Source organism: Poromitra crassiceps (assembly GCF_964638095.1).
Source record: "Poromitra crassiceps genome assembly, chromosome: 7".
NCBI lineage: Eukaryota > Metazoa > Chordata > Actinopteri > Beryciformes > Melamphaidae > Poromitra > Poromitra crassiceps.
The window spans coordinates 46,762,448-46,787,099 of record NC_139628.1 but is presented as its reverse complement, the minus strand read 5'-3'; the positions used below and the strand labels follow the sequence as shown (position 1 = coordinate 46,787,099).

At 42.6% G+C, this 24,652-nt stretch overlaps 1 protein-coding gene across 1 annotated transcript in view; it reads left to right on the top strand.

Annotated features, from left to right (window-relative positions):
• Positions 1-24,652, top strand: part of ank2b (ankyrin 2b, neuronal) — a gene marked incomplete at both ends in the record, with an annotated part of 106,006 nt that overhangs the window by 60,417 nt on the left and 20,937 nt on the right. The window contains 15 exon segments of the mRNA XM_083640816.1: positions 2,310-2,408; positions 4,191-4,345; positions 4,526-4,737; positions 5,691-5,895; positions 6,103-6,199; positions 6,358-6,586; positions 7,299-7,424; positions 7,653-7,775; positions 8,946-8,978; positions 9,948-9,969; positions 17,399-22,030; positions 22,679-22,756; positions 23,302-23,433; positions 23,567-23,719; positions 23,853-24,087. Coding sequence (XP_083496942.1) covers positions 2,310-2,408; positions 4,191-4,345; positions 4,526-4,737; positions 5,691-5,895; positions 6,103-6,199; positions 6,358-6,586; positions 7,299-7,424; positions 7,653-7,775; positions 8,946-8,978; positions 9,948-9,969; positions 17,399-22,030; positions 22,679-22,756; positions 23,302-23,433; positions 23,567-23,719; positions 23,853-24,087 — 6,531 coding nt within the window.

Here is a 24,652-nt window from a genome sequence, read left to right as displayed (position 1 = left end):
AGAGTAGAAGGAATTCATGGGTTTCAGTCATGTGACGTTTTTATTGGGCCGCCATCTTGAGGACTGAGCGCAGCACACAACTTTTTAGTACCGGTCTATGGAAGGACTGTTCAAACCATGCCCTTGTTGAACTCTTAACTCTTACTCTTTCATACTTTGTACTGCAAACTCCATTCAAAATTTTAAACGGTTCAAAACTGTATGACTCTTATTTACCTTTTGTACGTTTTGATAAATCAATTTAAGTTTTATACTTTTTTCACACTTTACAATGGAATCCTATGGAGCAGGCCTTGAGTGCGTGATGTCACAATTCACTCTAGCTGACTTTCCAGGCTGCACTTTTTACTAAATTCACACAAAACTGTGACAGTTCACACTACAGAAGACATACTGTACATGTATATTATACATAAAACCCTTCAGCTACTTCTGCTCTCACTCACAATCTCTCAATATATATAAACAATCTGATGTATAGATTTATAGTTAACGTTTGTTTGACACTAATGTCCCACTCCATTTCCAAATGCACAGCAAATAGAGGGCATCTTGTTGTTTTAAATTGGTCCTCAAGATGGTGCTGCAGCAGTTGTGTGATGTCAACTGAAATCTATAAATAAAAGAGTAGTATGCAGAGCTTACTGGAAAGAGAGAGTGGAGAGAAAGTGAGGTGGAAACAGAGCACTCCCACCACCTGTATGAACTATGAAGAAGTATGAAGGAATAAAAATGTACTTTCCTAAATATGTAGCATTTTTCAAAACCTTACATCGGTTTCAGATATAAGGGACATTAACAATGGAAAAAGGAGATGAATATTATGTCCTCAGATGTATTAATCGATTGATATTATTGGACCATTTGTTGTTGTGAATGTCACACCGTCATGATTGCTAACTGAATCTGGTTATGGTTATAGATGATGTTTTGGCTTTCATAGTTTCGAGTACCTGATTTATTTCATGCCAAAAAAGCACCTTCAAATTGATATTGATGTACGAGGAAGAAAAAAGAGCGAAAGAGGTCCAATAAGATCTTGGATGAGAGAGAATGCATGAGAGGGAATGGTATCAGCACACAGGCTATTCATAATAATTTGTAACCTTGTTCTTTTTATTGAGAAGCTCACAACTTGCTGCCCTTCATATTTTTCAGATTAATTTACCCCTGCCTCTGCCTTACTAAAACTGTTTCTATATCTGCCCTTGCTTTTTCCCAGCGCCAGGGATCTGTCAATCTTTGCTCTTCAGCATGCCTTGTTTTCTTTCAAAACAGCTGCAGTCTAACTCTTTACAACTCTCTCCCTCACCCTCAACAAAAAGCTATTTCGATTAGCTCCGCCTTCAGCAAATTGCACCATGATTGATTTGATATGTAGCCTGATATCTCCGCTGCACTGCCCTCTGCTGGTAATGTTTGAGATAGCATAATAAACATTCATACTAGGGTTAGACCGATATATGGGTATGCCGATATTTCATGCCGATATTGGCTTTTAATGATATAAGCTATTGTTTAGTATAATGTCTTTAACTATTGCAGCCCCCGTTCGCCGTGCTGCTGCACAGATCGCTGTTCGCTTGTTTATTCAAAGTTTCTTAGTATTGAGCGTGTCCAAATTGCACCAAAACAGATTGAACTGTAGAAGCAGTTCCATTGGTTGATTCTGCTGCCAATCAAACGTGTCTGTGCTCCTATTGGCTAGTTTTACTACGTACGTCTCTGTTTTTTTCTCCTATGTGTGCTCATTCTTTTCTGCTGGGCAGTTTAACTGAGCGGGGCGCGTGCCTTTGTCCCTCTCAACCAGTCAGAGCTGAAGCCCCGCCCCGCTGTGATGTGACAGTGTTTATATCAAAGAGCCCCCGCTGCACTCAGACACAGCTGTTTGCTTGTTTAGTCCAAATGTATTAATAGCGAGCATGTCATGTGTCCAAATCACACCAAATCCTCGGGTCGCACTTCCTCGGGTCCCCGGCAACACACCCACCAAGTGTGAAGTCGATTGGACGAATGGTTCGGTTCGCGTGTTTATTTGTTTTTTAGATATTGAATATTGTCGTAAAATTTTACCCGTATTTAAATCTACAGCTTCAATCAAAAAAATATCTGAATTGTTATTGGCCTTCAAAACCCCATATTGGTTGAACCCTAGTTCATACAAGAAAACAGTATAGCGTATTTTTCAATCATCCCCAAAGTGTTACAGACGAGTTCCCCAAGGTTTCTCTCCTCTTGCACCCATCCCAAACACTGTGTGTGCTCTTTCTTCCTCACTGCTGCGTCTGGACGCTTGGTCGATCACACAGTAAACTCCACCTCCCCACCGCCCCTCCGCCTCTTAACGAGGGGGAGAGTTTGGTTAGCCGAATTCTCCAGCTCGGCCCGCCGGGAACAAAATTCCTCGGGTAGGAGGAAACAAAACCCAAATCAACAGTAATGCATATGAAACAATCCATGGATGCCGGTCCCAGTATTTTCTACCCTTCCTCTTGATGTTATTTTTCGTGGTTTTAATGCTCCTATGCCCTGTGCTAGCTAGCATCTTGTGCTAGCATCTTGTGCCGCACCCTGCCTGCTAGTTTTAGCATCTCTACACATGACATGGCTGTAACATTACATTGCCTCTTCTGTTCCTTTCATTCCTTTTTCTGCCTAGCCTTTTCCATTCCCATGTTACGCTTTGTATGTTTTAGTGCTCCCTGTTTGCGTGGTGGTTTTTAGTTAGAGGATAAGTCCTGTTATTTTCATGTGAGGTTTAGGTGGTTCTTTGGCCTGAGAGTTGTTAAGGAACCAGATCAAACTAGAATGCGTGGTTTGCTTCTCCGGTAGTAGCCACACAAATCATGCCAATTGTAGCCACAGCTAAATGAATGGGACACAACTGTGACATGTTATGTGATTCTTGGGTGAAAACACCTTCAAGGACTACATACGACTATTGTGGGGGGAATACCTTTTACAATAGAAGTACCACCAAATCATGTCTTGCGTCTCTCGTAGATACGACATTAGCATTAGCATACAGTATGTTACATGCCCACTGGTGACTCATTGTTGTTTAATGCAGATTTAAATGATTGTATATCAGAGACATCACAGTATGATGTACTCTCAAGCCAAAGAACCGTCCAAGCATCACATGAAATATGAATGATCCTTTAATGGCTGTGTTTGTCCCTTGGTGGATGGTTTGGCATGCTTCTGATAGATGTGTCCTAGCTAGATTGTTGTGATTGTGCACGTCAGGTAAGTGTTGAACCTGATGAATGCAAACACTGGGGCTGTAGTAACGAGCACCTTAGTTGAGTTCAAGTTCATTCCAAGAAGACTGGTCCAATTTACTCCAGGCCCAAAGGAGGTCAATCGGATTCCAGAGCAAATCAAATCTCAAAGGCACTAAATGCGATATTCAGCCCTACTAGATGCCCGCAAATCACTATTATATATCTAGCGAGAGAGGCGAGTTATATTGTTTTGAGGAGTGAGGGAAGCCACGTCCCCTCTTCTGTGTTGTGACAACAGGCGTTGTTGTTTCTAGCCTGTCCAAGCGTCGGACTGTCCGCACACTCGTGTGTGATGTTGTCCTCCCTCGCGTTTATAAATAGACAGAGACCTTGGTTTTGGTTTCAGTGCGATCGGTCGGCTGTGTGGCTCGCTCTGCATGTCTCCACAGCACAGGCTCGTCAGGCTGCCTAGTGTAAACAGCAGATAGTTATAGGAGAGCGATGCGAGTGCACATGGTAGCATTTTATAGACTGTGTTTACGTCTAATGCTACAGCTGTAGTGCGACATCTAGTGGGCAAAAAAAATCTAATGTAGTGCCTTTAAGGATCAACAGAGATGCTTAAATTGTGTTGGGGAGAAAATAAACAAAGGTGGACCAGGTAGAGAAAAATGTATCTCTGATTTATTTATTTATTGAAGGAAGTCAAGTAAAGTCAACAAGTTAAGGCAACCACCACAACCAATAAAGCCTGAGACTGAGTCAAAATAGGCCAAGCTTAAGAAGTCTTGAGACTCAAGTACTACAGCCCTGGCAAGCACACACAACTCATACACAGCACATACACTAGAGCACATACACTGGCTCAAGTACTACAGCCCTGGCAAGCACACACAACTCATACACAGCACATACACAGCAGCACACACACTGGCTCATGCTGCCTGCTCTCTGCCCCTCCAGTCCAGTGATCGTGGAGATCCCTCACTTTGCGGCCCTGAGGGGGAGGGAGAGGGAGCTGGTGATCCTGAGGAGCGAGAGCGGAGAGAGCTGGAAGGAACATCACTGTGAGCACACCCAGGAGGAACTCAACCTGGTCCTCAACGGCATGGATGAGGGTGAGTGAGCCTCTGATGTCGGTAAAGCCATTCTTTAAGAAATGAAACAGCATGAAGAAAAACTGCTCATGAGCCGAGCAAAATGGGTCAAAACAGAACATTTTAAATATTCTGTTCATGCATGATGCATGCTATCATGAACATCCCTAACGCCTATCACTCAATGGTTGCCTCCTGTAGAGCTGGACCCACCGGAGGAGCTAGAGAGGAAGCGCATCTGTCGCATCATCACCAGAGATTTCCCACAATACTTTGCGGTGGTGTCGCGCGTTAAGCAGGACAGTAATCTGATTGGTCCAGAGGGAGGCATCCTGAGCAGCACTGTGGTGCCCCAGGTCCAGGCAGTGTTCCCTGAGGGGGCTCTCACCAAGAGGATCAGGGTCGGTCTGCAGGTAATGGACAAAAGCATGAAGAGGCATAGCCTATATCAGTGATGCTCAACCTTTATCATATCAGGACCCCTCATTTAGTCTACATCAGAGGCACATACCTCATTTAGTCTACATCAGAGGCACAGACCTAATTTAGTCTACATCAGAGGCACAGACCTAATTTAGTCTACATCAGAGGCACAGACCTCATTTAGTCTACATCAGAGGCACAGACCTAATTTAGTCTACATCAGAGGCACAGACCTAATTTAGTCTACATCAGAGGCACAGACCTAATTTAGTCTACATCAGAGGCACAGACCTCATTTAGTCTACATCAGAGGCACAGACCCCCATTTGACTCAAATCTGAGAATATGTGAAAGGGGTGTAAGAAGTAGGCAACCATTAAATCGTACAAATCAAGATAAAGGGTTTGTGTGTGTGTGTGTGTGTGTGTGTGTGTGTGTGTGTGTGTGCGTGTTTTTTTTTTTTTGGGGGCGGGGGGTCTTTTTAATATATGTTTATATGTTGAAGAACACACTCAATAGGACAGACAGCAATTTTAGGATCACTAAATACTTATAATTTGTTAGCAAACTATGCTTGTCCAGGGCAAACCAAGCTTGTTCACCAACTTCCAGGGTGATTTATTTTCTCTGAATGTTGCTTTTAGGAGTATCAACATTCAAATAAGCATATTCAACTATTTTCAGATTTCAATGTATGACACATCATGTGATAGCTTACAATCGACACTTTCACAATCTGTACAAAACTCAAAAAGGACCTTGGTCTACTTGTTACCTATTATATATCTTCAGTGTATTACTGTAGCTATTATGTTAAAACTGGTTAGGATTGTAGAAGGTTAAAAAAAAACATTGCCATTACATTTTGACCATTGTCCACAGGTGCAGATGACATTGAGACATTGTAGCATACATCTCTTGCCTACTCTATGTACTTTCCCAGGCCCAGCCAATGAATGTGGATGTGGTGAGGAAGATCTTGGGCAACAAGGCCACCTTCAGCCCCATCGTCACCCTGGAGCCCCGCAGGAGGAAGTTCCATAAGCCCATCACCATGACCATCCCCGTCCCCAAGAGCAACTCCGACCCGGTGGTCAACGGCTTCGGAGGGGACACCCCCACCTTACGACTGCTCTGTAGTATCACTGGTGAGAGAGCAGACCCCACACACACACACATAGGCACACCAGAGATGCTCACAAGTCTTTTTTTTGGGAAGTCCAAGTCAAAATTCAAGTCACACCAAAAGACTTTTCAAGACAAAAAGTTGCAAGTTCAAGTCCCCATCTCTGAGACACACACAGGTATCCACACATACTTGAATGTCTTAATTTTGTGTTTGTGTCCATTTGCAGGTGGAACAACACCCGCCCAATGGGAGGATATAACAGGAACCACACCATTAACATTCATCAATGACTGTGTCTCCTTCACCACCAATGTGTCTGCCAGGTACCACCAAACAAATCTTTTAAAGTAGTTTGTGATACCCCACTACTCTAATGATAATTGTTGCGGTCCTATCTTTTGCTCTTTGAAAGTGACTTCGATGCACCAACCAACAAATACCCAGACTCACTGTTATTTTCGGATCCTCCTCTGCTGTCTAGGTTCTGGCTGATCGACTGTCGGCAGGTCCAGGAATCTGTCAGCTTCTCTACTCAGGTGTACCGGGAGATCATCTGTGTCCCCTACATGGCCAAGTTCGTCATCTTTGCCAAGACCCACGACCCCATCGAGGCCCGCCTGCGCTGCTTCTGCATGACCGACGACAAGATTGACAAAACCCTGGAGCAGCAGGAGAACTTCACTGAGGTGGCCCGCAGCCGAGACGTGGAGGTGAGGACAGGAGTAGGGACAGAACCCATAGAGGAGGTGTGATGGACAGAGGGATGTAGGTATAGAAGATGTGGAGGGCACAGCAGAGGGGCTTAAGAACTTTACAATGGAGAAAACATTGAAAAAAGGAGCCGTTAGCTCTCCAACTTTCTTAAAGTCGGTATTGGACCTTGGGTGCTTCATTTTGTGATGGTGCTGCAAATTGGACCTTTTTGAATTGTGAAATGACGTTATCACAAAGCAGACAGATGCATTTTCTCGAACCTGTGGACGCCAAGAAAAACTCCAGTTCCCAGTCCTCTGTAAATGTTCGATATTCCTCTTCATATTTGCATTTCTTACATTCTTTAGCCATTTTAGGTTCATGCTAAGCTAGTTTTCCCCAGTATGATGGAGTTTGCACTTGTCTTGCGCACCTGCAAACAGAGAGTGAGACCTGAGATAAATTGTGATTAGTTCTTCAGACGGTTGAGGGCTTTGGGCTAATAGATTGATGTGATGAGAATGTTGATGAATTTTGCTCAAAATGTTATATTTTTATTTTTAAGTAGGGCTTAAAAGAGCCACAGCTACCCATAAAGGAGCCACAGTGCACTAGGCTGTTAATGTTAGATACTAGATGCATGTACAAATCAGATGTGTTGCAAACAAGGCAGTGATGTTTAGCTGACTGGATCATCATCAACAACCTTTAAGTATTTATTCTTCCTAGGTTTTGGAAGGCAAACCAATCTATGCAGACTGCTTTGGCAACCTTGTCCCTCTCACCAAGAGTGGCCAGCACCATCTCTTCAGCTTCTTCGCCTTCAAAGAGAACAGATTAGCACTCTTCATCAAAGTGAGCAGTGTTACGGATTTGTTAATTACACACACACACACACACACACACACACAGATACACAGTTTCTTATTTTACTGCTTCACTACTTTCACAAGTATGAAACGAAAAGTCATCCTCTCACCTTCCCCTCATTGTATAGAAGGTTTTAGATTGGACTTTGTCCTTACAGTTGCCTGACATGTTGCCTAGTTTCCCGACTAATGCTGAGCTGCTTGGCTGTTCTAGATCAGAGACAACACTCAGGAGCCGTGTGGGCGTCTGTCCTTTATGAAAGAACCCAGGAACTACAGGTCACTGACCCCACAAGCCATATGCAACCTCAACATCACTCTCCCCTCATACTCCAAGGTAAGGCAGCTATTTGTTGTTGTACTCTTCAATACAGGAAGCTTTGTGTTCAATATCTACCGTAGTTAGTTCCTCTAAGTACTGAACAATAATTGCCTAAACAACGTCAGTTCTTTTCCTAACTATCAATGTTGACATCTTAAATCCCCCCATTTTTTTTTAACCTTAATATAACAGCTTTTAAATAATTGTCTACATTCACTTCGAATATGGAGAATGGCGCCTCTATCATTCCCACTCTGCGCCCTGTTTCCTGCAGCATGTAACTTTGAGGCTCCGTCCCACAGCGTGTCAAGTTGCCCTAATGTAATTCTATTTCCTGCTGCAGCTCCTTCATATTAAAAGCTTTCCTCTGACAAACTAACTGGACGCTTTTATTGTGAAGCACGTATAGGAAGTATTATGCTATCGCTTGCTAGCGGCGTGATTAGCAGCTTGTTTCAATAGAACAAGTCAACACAAGAACATTTGGGGATATTTGGAGCTTTTCCCCCCAGCGAATCAGTTATAACACTGCAGAAAGCTTAACAAAGCAGTGAGTACAAGCAGAAACAGTAGAATAAGGCTGATATCTGAACATACAAACAGGGAAGTGTTTTTTTAGCATCTGAAATTGTCACTTGTGGCAGCAGAGGCCGCTGTTGCTGCTGTTCAGCAGAAAGTTACACGTTGAAGCCTTAAGAGCAGCCAACATTGCTGCTTTAAAGAGCCGGTTGCTGCTTTATTGTGAAAATTCCCCTTAGACTCTTTGTGGAATGCCCTCCCCTTATCGTTATCGTTATCCTTTGTGACATTTAAAAAAAGCAACTGAAAACGTCTTTATTTAGACAGCCCTTTCATTAGCCTGCAGTCATGCTCCATTTGATTTGATTTACTCTTACTGGTCTTTTGTCCTCGTCTGTTTGGAACATTGCTCCTTCATACTCTACTTGTATATGTGTCTCTGTGACTGTTTTGTCTGTTGTTTGTGACTTTGTGATTCTCTATGTGTGAAAGGTGCTATACAAACAAGCTTTACTTGCTTACTTACTTTCCTCCCTGAAATCCCACTGACTGACCCACTTCATTGCATTGATAACCATGTTCGCCACCTCTCTGTTTTTTCTCCATTCTTGCTGTCGTTTCCATCTGTCCATCTTTCTGCTTCTCGCTGCTTCTTGCTCCCAAAAGGAGTCCGATTCAGACCAAGAGCAAGAGGAAGAGGTAATGGCATCCTGTGCTTCCCCTCCCTCCCAACTAACTAGCTCTGCTGATGTAGCCTGTCCACTGCTAGTCTTCACACCAGAATTGCCAAAATTAGTGTTATTTTTTTTGTCTTACTCTTCGTCCTGTGTCAAATGTCCTTAGTTTTTATCAGATCTAGTCAACCTAATCCTGTTTTATTTAGTCAAGTTTTAATTGACTAAAACTGAGTATTTTAGTCTCATCTTAGTCAAAGACAATTTTAACTATTGTTTCTTTAGAATTTCCAAACTCATTGGAAATATCTTTTAATCTCTTATTATGGAATGGTATTAAGGTTTGAACGTGCAATACAGACACACATTTAATTGTTTAACTTCTTCTTCTTCTTCTTCTTCTCTTCTGATTGGATCTCTTCCCAATTCGTCCCCCCCAAACATTTTAGTCTGGTTTTTATTTGTTGATGAAAATGTCAATAGATTTCCTCATAGTTTTTCTCATCACAACTTTATTTTTATTTAACGTCTAGTTTTCATCAGTGAAAATATGTAGTTGACGAACATTTTTCGTCATAGTTTTCATCGACGAAATTAACACTGTTGTAGCCATTAAGTAATTGTGGTGGTTAATGGCAGTGGTTTTCAAACTTTTTCACAACAAGGACCCCTAAACTGACAAAAATTAGACCATGGACCCCCATTTGATAAGATTTTGTCCCCGGGTCCCCCATCTGATAAGATGTTTTGCTTTTAGATGTTATATTACAGAAAGTGTATGAAACCCATGACCAAAATAGTCATACATTCTGTTGTGTTACTTATGGGTGGAATTATAGTGGGGGAAAAATATTAATTTTTTTTGCTGGGGACCCCCTGGAACCGCCTCAAGGATCCCTGGGGGTCCCCCGACCCCACTTTGAGAACCACTGGTATAGCACTCACAGTGAATAGAGCATGATTAACTTGAAGTGTATTTTCTTTGTCTTTACAGAGCGGCAGAACGCTAGAGAAATGTAAGACATTTATTCTTTTTTATAGTCTTTACTTTTCTCAATTAATTATATTAAAACACTTGCTATTCTATAAATATCTATATCTACATGTACCGGTATATAGAATTATATATATTATATCTAATTTAATTCGTATCGGCACTTCTGTAGTCTCTCAAGGCGTTGGCTCCCGCAATTTACAAATGCTCCCGCCTACCCGCCTGTACATGGCAGCTCTCAAAGTCAAAATAAGGCGGGATGTCATTCCCCCCAATCACCTGCCTCGGTTATGTTTCGGAGAATCATGATTGGTCGATTACGATTGAACTTCCTTCCGGTCTGAAGCTTTTTTCTTTTCTTTGGAAGATGAAAACTTCCTCTGTCCAAATGTTGATGGGCTGAAGAAGTACAGACTGTCTCTGGAGCATTTGAAGTTTGTGGAAGAGATGGACCGACTTGAGAGACTAGCACTTCTGTATTAATCAAGCTAATATGACAATAACATGCATCTTGATTAGGGATGCACCGATATGACAATTTTGGCCGATGCCGATAACCGATATTAACTCATTCACTGCCAATATCTGACTGGCATTTTTGGCACAGGCCAAGTATTTCCATAATGTTTGGTCATCTTTCAAGACCCACAGTAAATTCTGTACTAGGACTACAGTGATGTCCAATACCTCGAAATGAAGATCTAAGTCTCTACTTTCACCCCCAAAAAGAAAGTTAGCTTTTAGCATGTTCTGTACTCTACTTATAACCCTTTTTATACACCCCATGTTCATCAAAAAAGCCTGTCTGGGAAGAGAAAAGGGAGAAAAAAGCATTTTTGTAAAAGGGCACAATCTCAGGCATAACTCACTCTCAATTCTTTTATTTTGAACTGTATTGACATCAGACATGTAAATATTATTCGTTAGGACACAAATGACAAAAAAAAAATATATATATATATATATATATATATATATATACACACATGAAGTGCTTTTTTTTTTACATTCAACAATACCGTTTACTCGGTGTGAGTGTGCAGACAGACAGACAGACAGACAGACAGACAGACAGACACACCGACAGACAGACAGACAGACAGACACACACACACACACACACACACACACACACACACACACACACACACACACACGATCCCCCTTTTAGATTTCTAACCCAACATAGGATAAGCAATAACCACGCCCTGTGGCGCTGGGATTGGCCAGGAGCAACACTGGAGGGCACGCAGCCCAGCGATTTCATAACTGAAGAGCTCTTGAGAAGGACAGCGGGCTGCTGTGAGTGCCTTCTGCCCGCTGCTGCCTAGCTGTTCCTGTGTTTATTTTTGATTTGTTCTGGTACACCCGTCTCCCTATCAACTCTGCTATTTGATCGTTCCCGTTTTCCCCTCGGCTATTCAACACGTCCTCACCGCCCTTGCAAACTGATCGATCATTTCCTCATTCCTCCGATGATCAAACACATCTCTTGATTACTTTCTCCCGTTTTCTCCTGGCTGGCACAGAGGAAGGCGACTCCAGCTCGTGCCGAGGGCGTTTCAATTGCGTTTCTCCTGTCTGCACAAGGAAGCGTTACCCGTTCTCTGCTTTTCCTCTTGCTAGATTTCAAAACAACAGCTGCGGTATGTGTTTGATCGCGTGCTGTCGGCTACCCTTTGAAGGCAGGGACCTGTGTCTGTGTGACAGGCTGGGCAAGTGTTTGCTGCAGGCGCTGCACCAATAAAAACAAAAACACGTCAAACACGTCCTTGGCGGGGAAGGCCATTGCTGATAACACGTCAAAGACGTCATTGGCGGTGAATGAGTTAACATTGCTGTTATGGTCGATAACCGATATTTACTGATGTCGATATGATCTGTATAAAAAACACATTTCTATGATAATAACATTGTGTACATAGTGAAAAACACATGTAAACACGGAATTTGAAAAAGTAATGCATTTCTTTATTTCCAAAACATTTGTAAAAGCCCATAAATCATATATGTACTGCATTATTTCATCTCAATGTGAAGAATTTGGCTGATAATGATAACCGATATTAACATTGCAACCTCGGACCGATACCGATATGTTAAAAAATGACTAACATCGGCCGATACCGATATGATTGCTGATATATCGTGCATCCCTAATCTTGATTATATGAATCATATTATATATATATATAATGATGTGTTATTGTGTGACCTGCTAGTCTAATATTATAGAGAATGTGCAGAGGAATAACCAGACTGACACATGAAACACCCAGCTTCAGCTCCTTAGTTAAGCTGTAGGCCATATGCATCTCAAAGCCCTTTAAGTTCCTCTCATTTGTCTTGTCACAAAAACAAAAATGGCAGCCATGCACCATCCATGTCAACATTATGTTTTCTCATGAGGCTTCACTTCACTTTCGAGGTTCCTCTCTTATCATTTCACACCTGGCTCAATGTCTTCATTTGAACTCTTCTCCTTGTAACTGTAAATGTTTTGAGATTGGATATATGGAGAAAGAGTTGAGCAGTGCCATCCACATAATATGTACATGAAAAATAAACACATTCATACTGTGGTGATGTTAAGTGACAATTAATTAGTCCCCCCACCCCCTTCCCACTGTAGTTCTTTAATGTAGTGGCAAAGCAAAAAGTAGTCCACTACCTCCTCCCAAACAAGATCATTGCCTCCCTAGTCCCTACTCTCCTTGCCTTGTGCATGAAGTGATGTGAAAACTACCCTTTTTACCCTATTCTCCTAGACATCAAATAACAATTGGCCTAGCATAAGCTTAACCCTCACAAGCAAAATAAAAACTTTGACTCCTTGAAACATACATACTGTACATGGAAGTATCGTACAGATTAAAATTCCACGTATGCATTTTCAGTTTTTATGCTTAAAGGAGAACTTACCTCCAAAACACTTTTTTTCAGCTTTTAACCAATATATATGACTTTGGGGGAGATGTGTGAAGAATTCTGGTCAGAATTTCCACATTTGACACCAAACTGTTGCCATTTTACCATTTGTATCATTTTTCAGCAGCATAACTGGCATAAGCGCCCTCTAAAGGTCGAACACTGCTTTTTTTTTCTCTCTCAAATGAATGGGAGATTAGGAACACACTGACGTCACAGTGTTCCCAAAGACTATGGGATTTCAAGATAATTACTCCCCTACCCCCCCTGTACCCTTTCGGCTCCTCAGAACTCCAAGCCTATTGCTATTGAAGTTTGCTCTTAAAATACTGAACCAAACATCGTCAAAGTTGGCACATGTCTTAATTATAGTTAGTTTCCCGCTGAATGTGTCACTACTTTATTAATATCTTACCTGGATAAGCTCGAATGATGATGTATATATTATCAGTCCGAGTTGGAAGCAGCTGTCTCCAGCCCAGGCAGGCGGTAGAGAGTCGTACTGTAAACCTCATGCACTAGCTCCAAGCTCCGCGGGCGCGCGCAGCAGAGCAGAGCTCTCTGTGCTCTGAGAGCAGAGAGAGCAGTCTGATATTTCCGCAAACAAATATGGTCGCAGTTTAGCGCACATGTAAAATATAACGCTATACTACGACGTGACAACGTGACAAAGCTTCTCTAAACACATCGGCTACTATCATATTTCCCTGCATCCCTCCTACTGAGATTATATCAGTAATGATTTTGGACAGACTGAATGCGCGGAGGAGGAGGAGGAGACTGAGATCTGCAGCTGTGCCCTGAGTAGCCCTGAGAGACACTCGCCTCGCTCCGACTACTGTGCCTGTCTGTGAAAAGCGTCCTGTCCAGTCGCACCTTCGCAAACAGATGCGGGATTCCCTCAATCCTGTACCCAATCTCAGACTGTATTCTCTAAATCGCACACCAGCTATTTCTGTCTGTGTTTGTTTGTTGCTCCGTGAGGTTAGAGCGCCCCATGCATGCAGCAGGCTGTTTCGCCAGCCGGGGTCTGGCAGGAGGGAGGAGGCGCAGGCAGCCTGCACTGCGCTGAGAGGAAAACTTTTGCACAACTTTTAACAAGAATCACGAAAAGCCCCCAAACTAAAATGGAAAAGGGACTATATGGCAACTTGGACGAGGGAATGACGTAGAGAAATCTCGCATTGTGTTACCCCAGAACGGGGGGTTTGTCGTATTGTGCGGTGTGCTGCTGTAACGAGCCCATGCCACTTTGCTCTCGTAACGTAGTTTGATACACTGCCATAGAGATACATGCAGAAAAATAATGAAATTTCTAGTTCGCCACTGAATTACCAAATTGATATAACTTTCAACCATTTTGAGCAAAGCTCTTTCCAAACAGGCCACCAGCGTTGGCTAGTTGTTGATATTTATAAAGATATGGCCCCTCTCAAATAAATTATTTTTGAGGCAGTAGGCAAACTGTAATGGCGTCGATTTCCGAAAAAAAATCTGGACTTGAACACAGCCAAAGAGTCCAGTATAGACAAGAGCATATGTCATTTCTTGGTTTTTTCCATAGGTATTTTCAAATCACTGTTCTAATACATATCTAGGGGGTAAGTCCTCCTTTAATGTAGATAAAAATGCATGCATAAGTAGTAGCTGTGTAAAAGGATCAAGAACTCACTAGGGCTGTCAATCTCCCTCTATAATCAAATTCGAATTTCAGTGCTTTATACATTTTAATATTCGAATTATATTCGAATATTTTAATTAATTTTTAATTGAATTAAAAAAAAAAAAAAAAAAATTTGGTCTGAGTGAATTGTTGTCTTCTCTTATGTTATGTTCTGATTCTAAATATAGCTGAATCTTTGGGTTTGACCAAGTAAAACTTTTTCTAAGCATTTTACCAAATGTAGATGGAAAAGTGAATGGTGGATGAATATTCAAAATAATATTAGGCTTATCACAAATAGTCCAGCAATGATGTTTATTTAAGAAAACATGTTCCTTGTACATTCATTGCATTAGAAAATAGGTCAGATAACCAGAGCTTAGTTAATATTCATCAGTGATGTATTGGTGCTGTCTGAAATGCTAAAATAAAATAATTGATAATAAAAAAAGACACAGCCTTTGTTTGAGCTCCTTATCAATAAACAAATAAGTAAACTTTGCCAAAACAACAATGAGCCATGAACAAAAAAAAATCAGTCACGTATTGCACTTAAGAGCTACAGGTTTACATTCAGTATAGCAGCTTCAACAGTCAACTTCATTTAACAATGAATGAACATACATTTTAAGAGCTACAGGTAGGTTTACATCAGTATAGCAGCTTCAACAGTCAACTTCAGTTAACACTCTTTTCTTCAAGTATGTTGTCAGAACTTGTCACTGTTCTAGTGTTCTAAAAAAAAAAAAAAAAAAAAATTAACACATTGAATGCCAGCCATGTTTTCATTCCTGTAGGTAAGTTGTGCCAGGGGTGTTTTTGACGATTCTGGCTCATTTTAGCAACAGCCGAGGATTCTTTTCTGTTAAGAATTCATGAACACCAATCATCTAAAAATAACTAATAGAATGTGTGCTTTCTCTGTCTAAAAGAGTTAGTTTGCAGAGTTAGTAGTTATGTAGATATTAGCCGTTGAGTACAGCATGGTTTCAGCGTCTGGAAATTTATTCAGAGATAAATGGCTTTTTGTGAAACAGTCACTTTAACCATTCATTTTTGGCATCAGTAAGACCGTCAGACATTCTAAACAATAGTTTTGAACAGTAATTTCCTCCATAACAACAGGAAACACCCCTCTCATTCAAACTCCTCCCTCCGTGTGTCTTCTCCTCCTTCCTCCTGGCTGTACAGCGGGCGTGTCAGAAGCGCTTTTGCTGCTGCCTGCCTGTGTGCCTGCCTGCCTGCTTGCCTGCGTGCGGACGCTCCTTGTGCGAGTCAAGATGGGCCGGGGAATGCGTGGGCGATGGGCAGATGTTGATTATGGCCTTTCTGAGGTGTTTCAAAGTGTGTTTCACCTATGATCTATTTTGCAAATCGCTCTCCGCTCTCTGTGTGCTGCTGCCGGTGCGCGGCCGCTCTCAGGCAAGACAAGTCTTGAATGGATTACTGTAAAATCGCCACGGCATTTCCTTGAACGGCTTGGTCCCGCGGCAGTTTTTTCTTTGATTTCGGTCGTCTGGGGGAGCACTGTCAACACTTAGTGGGTCGGTAAAATAGATTATACACATTATCTTGCTCCAATAGTGATCTCGAAGATGTAAAAGTTGTTGATTGATGTCCCAGCGTCAAAAAAAAAAAAATGTTTATGTAAGACGAGTAAACTCGGCTCTGGCACTTAAGCGTTGGATTATGTAAGACGAATTATTTCGGCTATGGCACTTAAGGTGTTAAAATAAAAAAAATATTTGTTTTAAAAAAATAATAATAATCGAATTTCGTTCATAATTATTAAATTCGAATAATATTCGAATATCAAAATTCGTTTCAACAGCCCTAGAACTCACCACACTACTGAATGTGAATCAACATGAGTAGCACATATTTTCTATTGGTAGACAGTAATCCACTAAACTTTCAACTCCATTCACTCTTCACCAGGGCTTTTCCGATAACATTTTCCCTTTGCTTTGCATGGAAATAACTTGGCTTACATAAATATGTATGTGTGTGTATGTATGTCCGTATGTCTGTTTGTATGTAAAGTCTTCATTTCATCTTTTTTCTTTCTTTTGCGTGCTTTGATTTCAAACCATTTAGTTATAGTACACTGTGTTGCTTGTGGTATGATTTCATTTATCTTTAGTTATATTTCAAATGTGTGGTTAGACTAGCAGATATATTTAAGTGCTTTGATTTCCTTTAGTTGTCTCTTTCACTAGTGCTTCTGATTTAGATCCTTGTAGTATATACACAAGTAAATGGTCTGCATTGCTTAGTATGAGCAGCACAGTCAACCATTGTATGGTGTATAAGTTGTTATCACTGTCTTTCTTTGAAAGAGGCAACTAGCATTCTCAGTTGTTTTCAAAGCATTTTTTCCCTTTGATTCCTTAGACATGAGTCATACAGTACATTCCATCAATCTTGAGATGTCTTAATGTTCCAATCCCTTTGTTTGTCCTCCTTTTTCCATTGTTCGTGTTGGTTTGCTGATATCTGCTTTTGCTCATATTTGGTCTGGTAACGATTTTTTTTTTAAGTAGTTTAATTTTGTTTTGGCTTTTTGTCATGTGAGTGTGTGGGCTGAGTCGGTGTATAAGCAAGTTATTTCCTGCTCATATTCTTTCCCATTGTTATTGTTTAGTTGGCTTTTTCTTTACCAGAGTATGCGCCCCAAAGAGACATGAGAGTAGAAACGCAATTTCTCCGATACCCTGCTGTAGTATCCATTGTGAACCTGTTGTCCTATGATCCCTGACAGTGTGCTCCAGTCCTGTCCTGATTACATTCTCCAATGTCTGTCTCCTTTCATTTCAATTTTTTATTTTCTTTACTCCTTACTTGTCCTTCCTTTTGGAAGATGAAGAGACGGAGACATCAGTCCTGAAATCTGAGTTGATTCGAGAACCAGACCTTCTGTCCGACGTGTCAGAGATGAAACAAGACTTGATCAAAATGACTGCCATCCTGACTGCGGACTCTACAGAGAAATCCACGTCCTTAGGAGGGGGTGGTCTAGAGAAAGGGGCTGAGGAGATCTCCGGAGAGCCATTAGAAATAATGGAGAAGGACCTAGAGAAAGTCAAAGAGGACCTAGAGAAAGTCAGTGAGATATTGAGGAGTGGGACTTATGAGGGTGAGGTGGCAGACGAGGCAGAAAAAGCAGCCAGAATGGCCGAGGAGTGGGTCCTCCTCTCAGACAGTGAGGTAGAGGAGGCCAAAAATATGGCAGCCTTAGAAACCCAAGAACCTATTTTACGTGAAAGCAGAAGTAATAAAGGGGCTCCTCGACCCAAAGCTATAAAAGACAGTGGTGACCTCAAAGAGTACCTCCTGGATAAACCAGTGAGCTCTAAAGGAAAAGCTAAAAAAGAGCCAGTGGTCCAAGAAAAATTCACTGATGTTGTTCTACGCAAAAGTGCAAAACCAACTACTCCAACCAAAATGCTGGACAAAACCACTGTTGGCGATGTCAAAAAGCCAGTCAGGAGGAAGGGGAAGGACCAGGGGCAGGCAGAGCAATCTACAGAGGCGGGTACACTCTTAAGTGTCCCTACAGCTCCTCCCCCAGTGTCACCTGTATCCCCAGTGGTTGAAGAAACTCCCATTGGGTCAATAAAAGACAAGGTCAAAGCCTTACAACAGAAGGTGGAGGCAGAACAAAAGGGCAAAAAGGTCATTGGAACCAAATCTTCACAATTGCCTGTTATGAGTAAACCCTCTCCAAAAGCCAAAGAAAGCCCTAAATCAAAACAGCGCCCCCCTAAGTCCCCCAAAACTGAATCTGAGAACCTTGAGGAGACCATGTCAGTTAAAGAGCTGATGCAAGCCTTCCAAACGGGGCAGGACCCCTCAAAAGGAAAGTCTGGGCTTTTTGAACTCAAAACATCTACTGTGGCAACATCAGAGAAAACTACAAAATCACAAACCATCCAGTCAAAATCCATGACCAAAGCAATAACCTCACGTGTCCCTCAAGAACGAGAAGTATCTTTGGACTCCAAACCTCGTGAGAAAGAGACCACTCAACAAGACAGAGAGAAAGAAACAAAGTCCATTGTTGCCGCCCATTCAGAGCTAACGGAAACTGTAGACTTTGGAAGTGGTGGCCTTGATGATAGCTCTGATAGTTCAAAACATGAGGGTGTGGCAGACTCACTAAGTGGCAGTTCTGGAGATGGAGCCACTCATCTGAGCTCTGAGGACAGTTATAAGCACGAGGGCTTAGCCACTCCAGACACAAGCCCTGAAAGTCCAGCTCTCTCTCCCAAAAGTGGACATCAGACCACTAAAACATCAGTCAAAACTGAAAGGAAAGACAAAGAGAAATCTGGAGACTCTGGTGTGGAGACCATTGGTGACCAGCTGTCTACAGAATTGACCCTCCCTGTCTCTTCCAGTGAGGCGGCAGATGAGCCCACCACAAGTGAGTCCATATCTGTTAGGAGGAGTGAATCAAAGCCATCCAAACCCCGAAAGCTTACAAAGAGAATCTCAGAGACCTTAGAGACTTTTCTTAGTGACGAGGAGAGCCCTGATGGTCAGCTAGAATTATCTTTAGCTGGTTCTCAAACCTCTATATCTTCTTCTCAGTGTCATGGACGCTTAGAACTGCCTTTAAGACAACAAGACTCAGATGCCCTCAGTCCATTAGCTGATGACTCTTTGACAATTAGCCACAGAGACTCTCTAGAGGGTAGTCCCCTCATGGACGAAAACTCCTCCCACAAGTCCCCTGACTCTATCGAACCCAGCCCCACCCAGGAATCACCCTGTCGTGACTCATTAGAGAGCAGCCCTGTAGAGCAAAGAAGCCAACCAGCCTTTCCACCCACACTAGGTCAGCCCACTATATCCTCTAGCCATCCAGACCTCTCCAAAGCTCCAGAATTCCCCCAAGATGCTTTGCGTAGTAGGCTGCTTCGAGACCATGAGGCTAGTGCCGACGATGACAGTTGTGAGCAGACATCTCAGATGACAAGTTCCGGTAAGAGTCCCCTCTCCCCTGACACCCCTAGTTCTGAAGAGGTAAGTTATGAGGTAAACCCCAAACCCCATGACAATATGTCCCTCTCTGTTCAATTGAAAGCGGCTGTCATCCCCGAAGACTCCGAAGACGAGGACACATCAGAGAGCAGTGAAGCTCAGAGAAAATTCACTCCAGAGGAGGAGATGTTTAAGATGGCAGCCAAAATAAAAACATTTGATGAGATGGAACAAGAGGAGAGGAGCAAACAGAAGTCTAGAAAAGATATGACTCCCTCAGCAGGTCTCGATATAGGGGATGACAGCTGTAAAAGCTTAGACCCCACAAGTGAAAAACCTTCACAGAGTGAAAGTGGTCTCACTAGACCCAGAGAGGATTCAGAGTTAGCTCTTTTTGTTGATCCCCATATTAAAGTACAACCTCCCTCTCCTTTTCCAGCAGGTTTGCATGAAGGATTCCACAGCAAAGAGGTCAAGAGCACAACCACAACAACCAATGTCACTTCTGAGGGACCTCACTCTGTCTCAGACCAGCATTATTCAAAATCTGAAGGGAAAACTGAACAAGCACAGGAACCTCTGCCATCTGTAACGGCTGACAATGACAATGTTGCCAAAATGGCTGCCGTCACATCAAGCACTGCAAACATAACAGATGAGCAGAAGGAGGAGAGCTTGAGGAAATCAAGGGAAAACAAGGGGGATGGTGTGGAAGGCCAAGAGTTAGGTGTTGGTAGTCTACAGTCTGGGGTGGTAAAACCAGGCAGCAATGTAACAGATGAAGTGAAAGGAGATCAAAGGGGGAATACAGGTGCAACAGAGGCTGGGCTTGGTGCTCCTACTGTTATTGGACAAACAAAAGAAATGTCCAATCCTGAGGTCTGTATCTATGATGACACAGAGGAGGAGGAGGAGGAGGAGGAGGCAGAGGAACCGCCTAGAACTGAGTCAAAGGGTGTCACTGCAAGAGCAGAAGCTGACACCTGGACTGCCATGCGGGAGGATGATGCCGCTTTTGCAGCTCGAGTCAATGAGGAGGAACAGAAGATACTGAACTTGATGGTGGACCGGCAGTCTCAGCAGGCAACTCCAGACACAACCCCTGGTAGAAGTCCTACAGAAGAGAGCACTCCTACCAGTGAGCCCAACCCCTTCCTATTCCAAGAGGGGAAGCTCTTTGAGATGACGCGGAGTGGTGCTATTGACATGACTAAGAGGAGTTATGAAGATGAGGGGGGTGGCTTTGCCTTTTTCCAGATAGGTGAACAGCCTTTAGATGAGCCTCTCTCAGAAGAGGCCAGACAAGAAGGTAGGGGATCAGTGGCTGAAGCAGAGGTTGGCCTCAATCTAACATTAAAGATTAAGACTGAGGAAGATGAGAAATCAAAAGAAACCACTGATTCTGAGCATCAATCCCCTGTTGAAGGGGATCAGACAGCCTCAAAAGCTGATGCTTCCAAATCTAAAATTCCTAGAATGGGCATTTCAGCCAAACCCACAAAGAAAGATCAAACATCTCCTGAAGGTCCAGAGGCCAAAACAGATACAACTTTAGATGAAGACTCCTTAGATGTAGAAACTAGTTCCTCTGACCCAATGATAACCAATGTACAGACAGCAGAAACGACAGTCACTAGATCTGTGTACTCTGAGCAGGGCCAAGAGTCCTCTGATTCCTCTCCGGAGGAACCACAGTCAGTGATAGAAGCCCCCAAACCAGCAGGAAAGTCCAAACTAAGTGCTCCCACAGGTGTAAAAAAGACCCCAACCAAAACCCAAGCTAAGTCTCAAGGTCGGGGTAAATCCACAACTCCCTCTCCATCCCATGCAACTCCCTCTACAGCCACTCTGAAAAAAGAGGCCTCTTGCACAGTTGAGTCTAAATCCAGAATTCCCATCAAGGCTAGCACTCTCAAGCCTGATTCTCCAGTCAAACGTTCTGAAGCCACCCAAGAAAGAAAGCTTAGGATCCCTGTAAAAAAGGACTCGAGGAGAAAATCTGAGACAGATGCAGGTCCCTCTGTGGGCACCAAAACCAAAACACCATCTCCCAAAGCCAAGAGCTTCTGTGAGGGGGAGTCGACCCGGCCGTCTGCTAAAAAGGAACATGGTCGTCCCTTGAGCGTAGAGTCAGCAAAGTCTAAAGGCTTCCAGTCCAGACTGCCAGTCAGAGGCAAAGCTGGTCAGCCATCTCACACATCAACGCCCATGAAAGTGAAACGCGAGACACGCAAGCAATCCATTGAATTCTGTGAAGAGATATGTGATGAAGCAGCAAAGCTCGTGGAGGGACTGGCACAAGCCAAGAAAGACAATGAACAAGAGGCTGCAGCTGCCACCTCAGATGATGAGAGCAGTCTCATCGATCCGTCGATCATAGAAAAAGAGACGTTCCCTGAAATGCAGTTCCCTCCCTCAGGAGATGTCTTTCCCATTAGACCGCTGTGGGACGACCCTGTTGAGACGCAGATGCAGCGAATCCCAGACGATAAAGTCCGAAGTCAAGGTATCCCCCTCATCTCACAGGGCCTATTCTCTATCTCTTGTGCCTCGTTAGTACACTGTAGTCGTAAAGGTGCTGCCTCTCTGTCTCTTGTAGTTAAGGCCCTTTGTAGATAGAATCTTTGTGGTTGTGTTGCTTGAGCTGTGTCTGTGTTTGTAAGTGTGTCTCTCTTTCCTTGTATGTCTTCTGAAAATCTCAAGATTGACTTAAAGCCTTTATTGAACTCAATTGAAGAGCACCTTAGGGACTGACATCTTAAAAGCATGAAAGCCAAGTAATGCGACATGATTAGAACTATCACATTCAATGTTAGGTTTTTGATTGAGATTAAGATTTCTTAACCATAAGTGTCAGCAATGGGTCTGTCATGACCATCTTTTATAGGCAGATTATCCAGTGGTTTGGGTTTCACTTTTTTTTGGTCAAATAACCTTTCATTACTTCTGCTGAATATGTGAGTACCGTATATATACTTTTAAAAGTATATGTGGACCAACTTCGAGCCCAGTCCCAATACATTGATATTACAAAGTGACAGTATTACACAACATAAGAAAGTCAGTGATTTTTTTGCTCTCTCTCTCTGATGTGTTTGATGGTGTTTTTACTTTGCGGCTCTGACCGCTCATGGCTGTCTGGTGGTATTTGCAGTAGACCCACAGGATGAAGCAGAGAGGAGAGAGCAGCGGTTGGCCATCATAGCTGACCACCTGGGCTTCAGCTGGGCGGGTGAGTCACACGTCAGTAGTGGTGGTCAGGTTGTCAAGTTCGCAATGGGTGTGGGTTTTACAATCAAGTTAAGTGAGTGTGTGTGTGTGTGTGTGTGTGTGTGTGTGTGTGTATATACATATATATATATATATATATATATATATATATATATATATATATATACATAGCTATATAGCAGGCTCCTGAAAAACACATTTCAAAATTATCTTATAGAGCTAAAAACCCTCTTACCCTCATTCTTCATCTCAACATCTTTGCAATCACACATCCTATCCAATTGACCATTGGAAAGCATAATTTCGCTTGGGGAAGTCAGGAGGTCAATGTTCGCAGACAACCTGTGAGCTGCTGTTCTGATATGTCCTCTCCTTTTGTAAACAGCAGTTTAAGTTTTCCCTCATATTTATGTACATATCCATTGAGAGCTTTTGTCCATTCCAGTCACCTACAGTAGTGTTTTTAGCCTCTCTTTTTTATAGGAAGTCTTGAAGCGTCTTAAAAAAAACTTTATTATATCTGTATGTTGTTGTTTTTCTCCATAGAGCTGGCCCAAGAACTTGACTTCAGTGAGGAGAGGATCAAGCTGATAAGGAATGAAAACCCCAACTCACTCCAAGACCAAAGCCACGCCCTTTTGAAACTCTGGACAGAAAGAGAGGGAAAACAGGCCACAGGTTGGTGATTAGTATGATACACATTTCACTGAATTATTGCTATTTAAACAAATGTTATTTTTTACAAATGTTTACACCCATGATCGTATTCATATTCAAAGCAGAGCTTTTGGTCTGTTTTCTTTTTCCACAGAAAACACACTGATTAAAAGACTGACCAAAATTAACCGAATGGACATTGTCCACCTCATTGAAACCAAGATAATGAAGTCCGTTGAGGATGACACGTCATCGCACACCTATGCAGAGATAGAGCGGACTATAGCACTGGATCATCATAGTGAAGGTACAGCAGCTGCTGACTTGAGCAAGACAAATTATGCAATGATGATGATGATGATAATAATAATAATAATAATAATTATTATTATTATATCTTTCACTTGTCATGTATTCCCACGGTTTCTATGCCTTGTCAGGTTTCTCTGCCCTTCATGAGGACATGGACAGTCCCAGGTCGGGCAGGCGCACAGGAGCCACAGGGAGCAGTCTAGGCTCAGCAGAAGAGGTACCCATGGTGTCAGCAGAGGACCTGTCCTCCAGTTTGTCATCACTTCATGAAACAACGGGGCGGTCAGAGACAGACTCATCAGCAACAGGCCTCCTTAGACATGCCCAGAGAGAAAAGCTGCAAAAAGAGATGGATACAACACAGTAAGTTAACCAGGAGTATTCTGAATGTGATGTAACATTATGCTTCTGTATCCTCATTATTGAATGCAACTTTGCACAACTTGTTTATTTGAGAAATATGTTTTCATGGTTATGAATACATTAAACATCAAGGGCCCTATTTAAATTAGCTGTAGTGCATCTTTTGGGCATAACATGAATTCAACCAATCTGAGTGTCATCTCCCATTCCCTTTAAAATCCAGGGTACCAAATACCATTGTGTTGGCAACCCATACTTGAAATAGTTGATACAACTTGATAACCTGTGGATGGGCTGCATTTGTAGTTTTGCCCACTGTGTTTGTGCACTACTCTGTGTGTGTGTGTGTGTGTGTGTGTGTGTGTGTGTGTGTGTGTGTGTGTGTGTGTGTGTGTGTGTGTGTGTGTGTGTGTGTGTGTGTGTGTGTGTGTGTGTGTAGACGAGCAGAGTGTAAGCATGTTGTGCACCCGCATGTGTAGCCACATCTTACTATCTGAATAATGTTCCCTTTCAGTAGCAGGGAAATACTGTGCCATTGACTTTAGACCAGGGTTTTTGTTGCCTC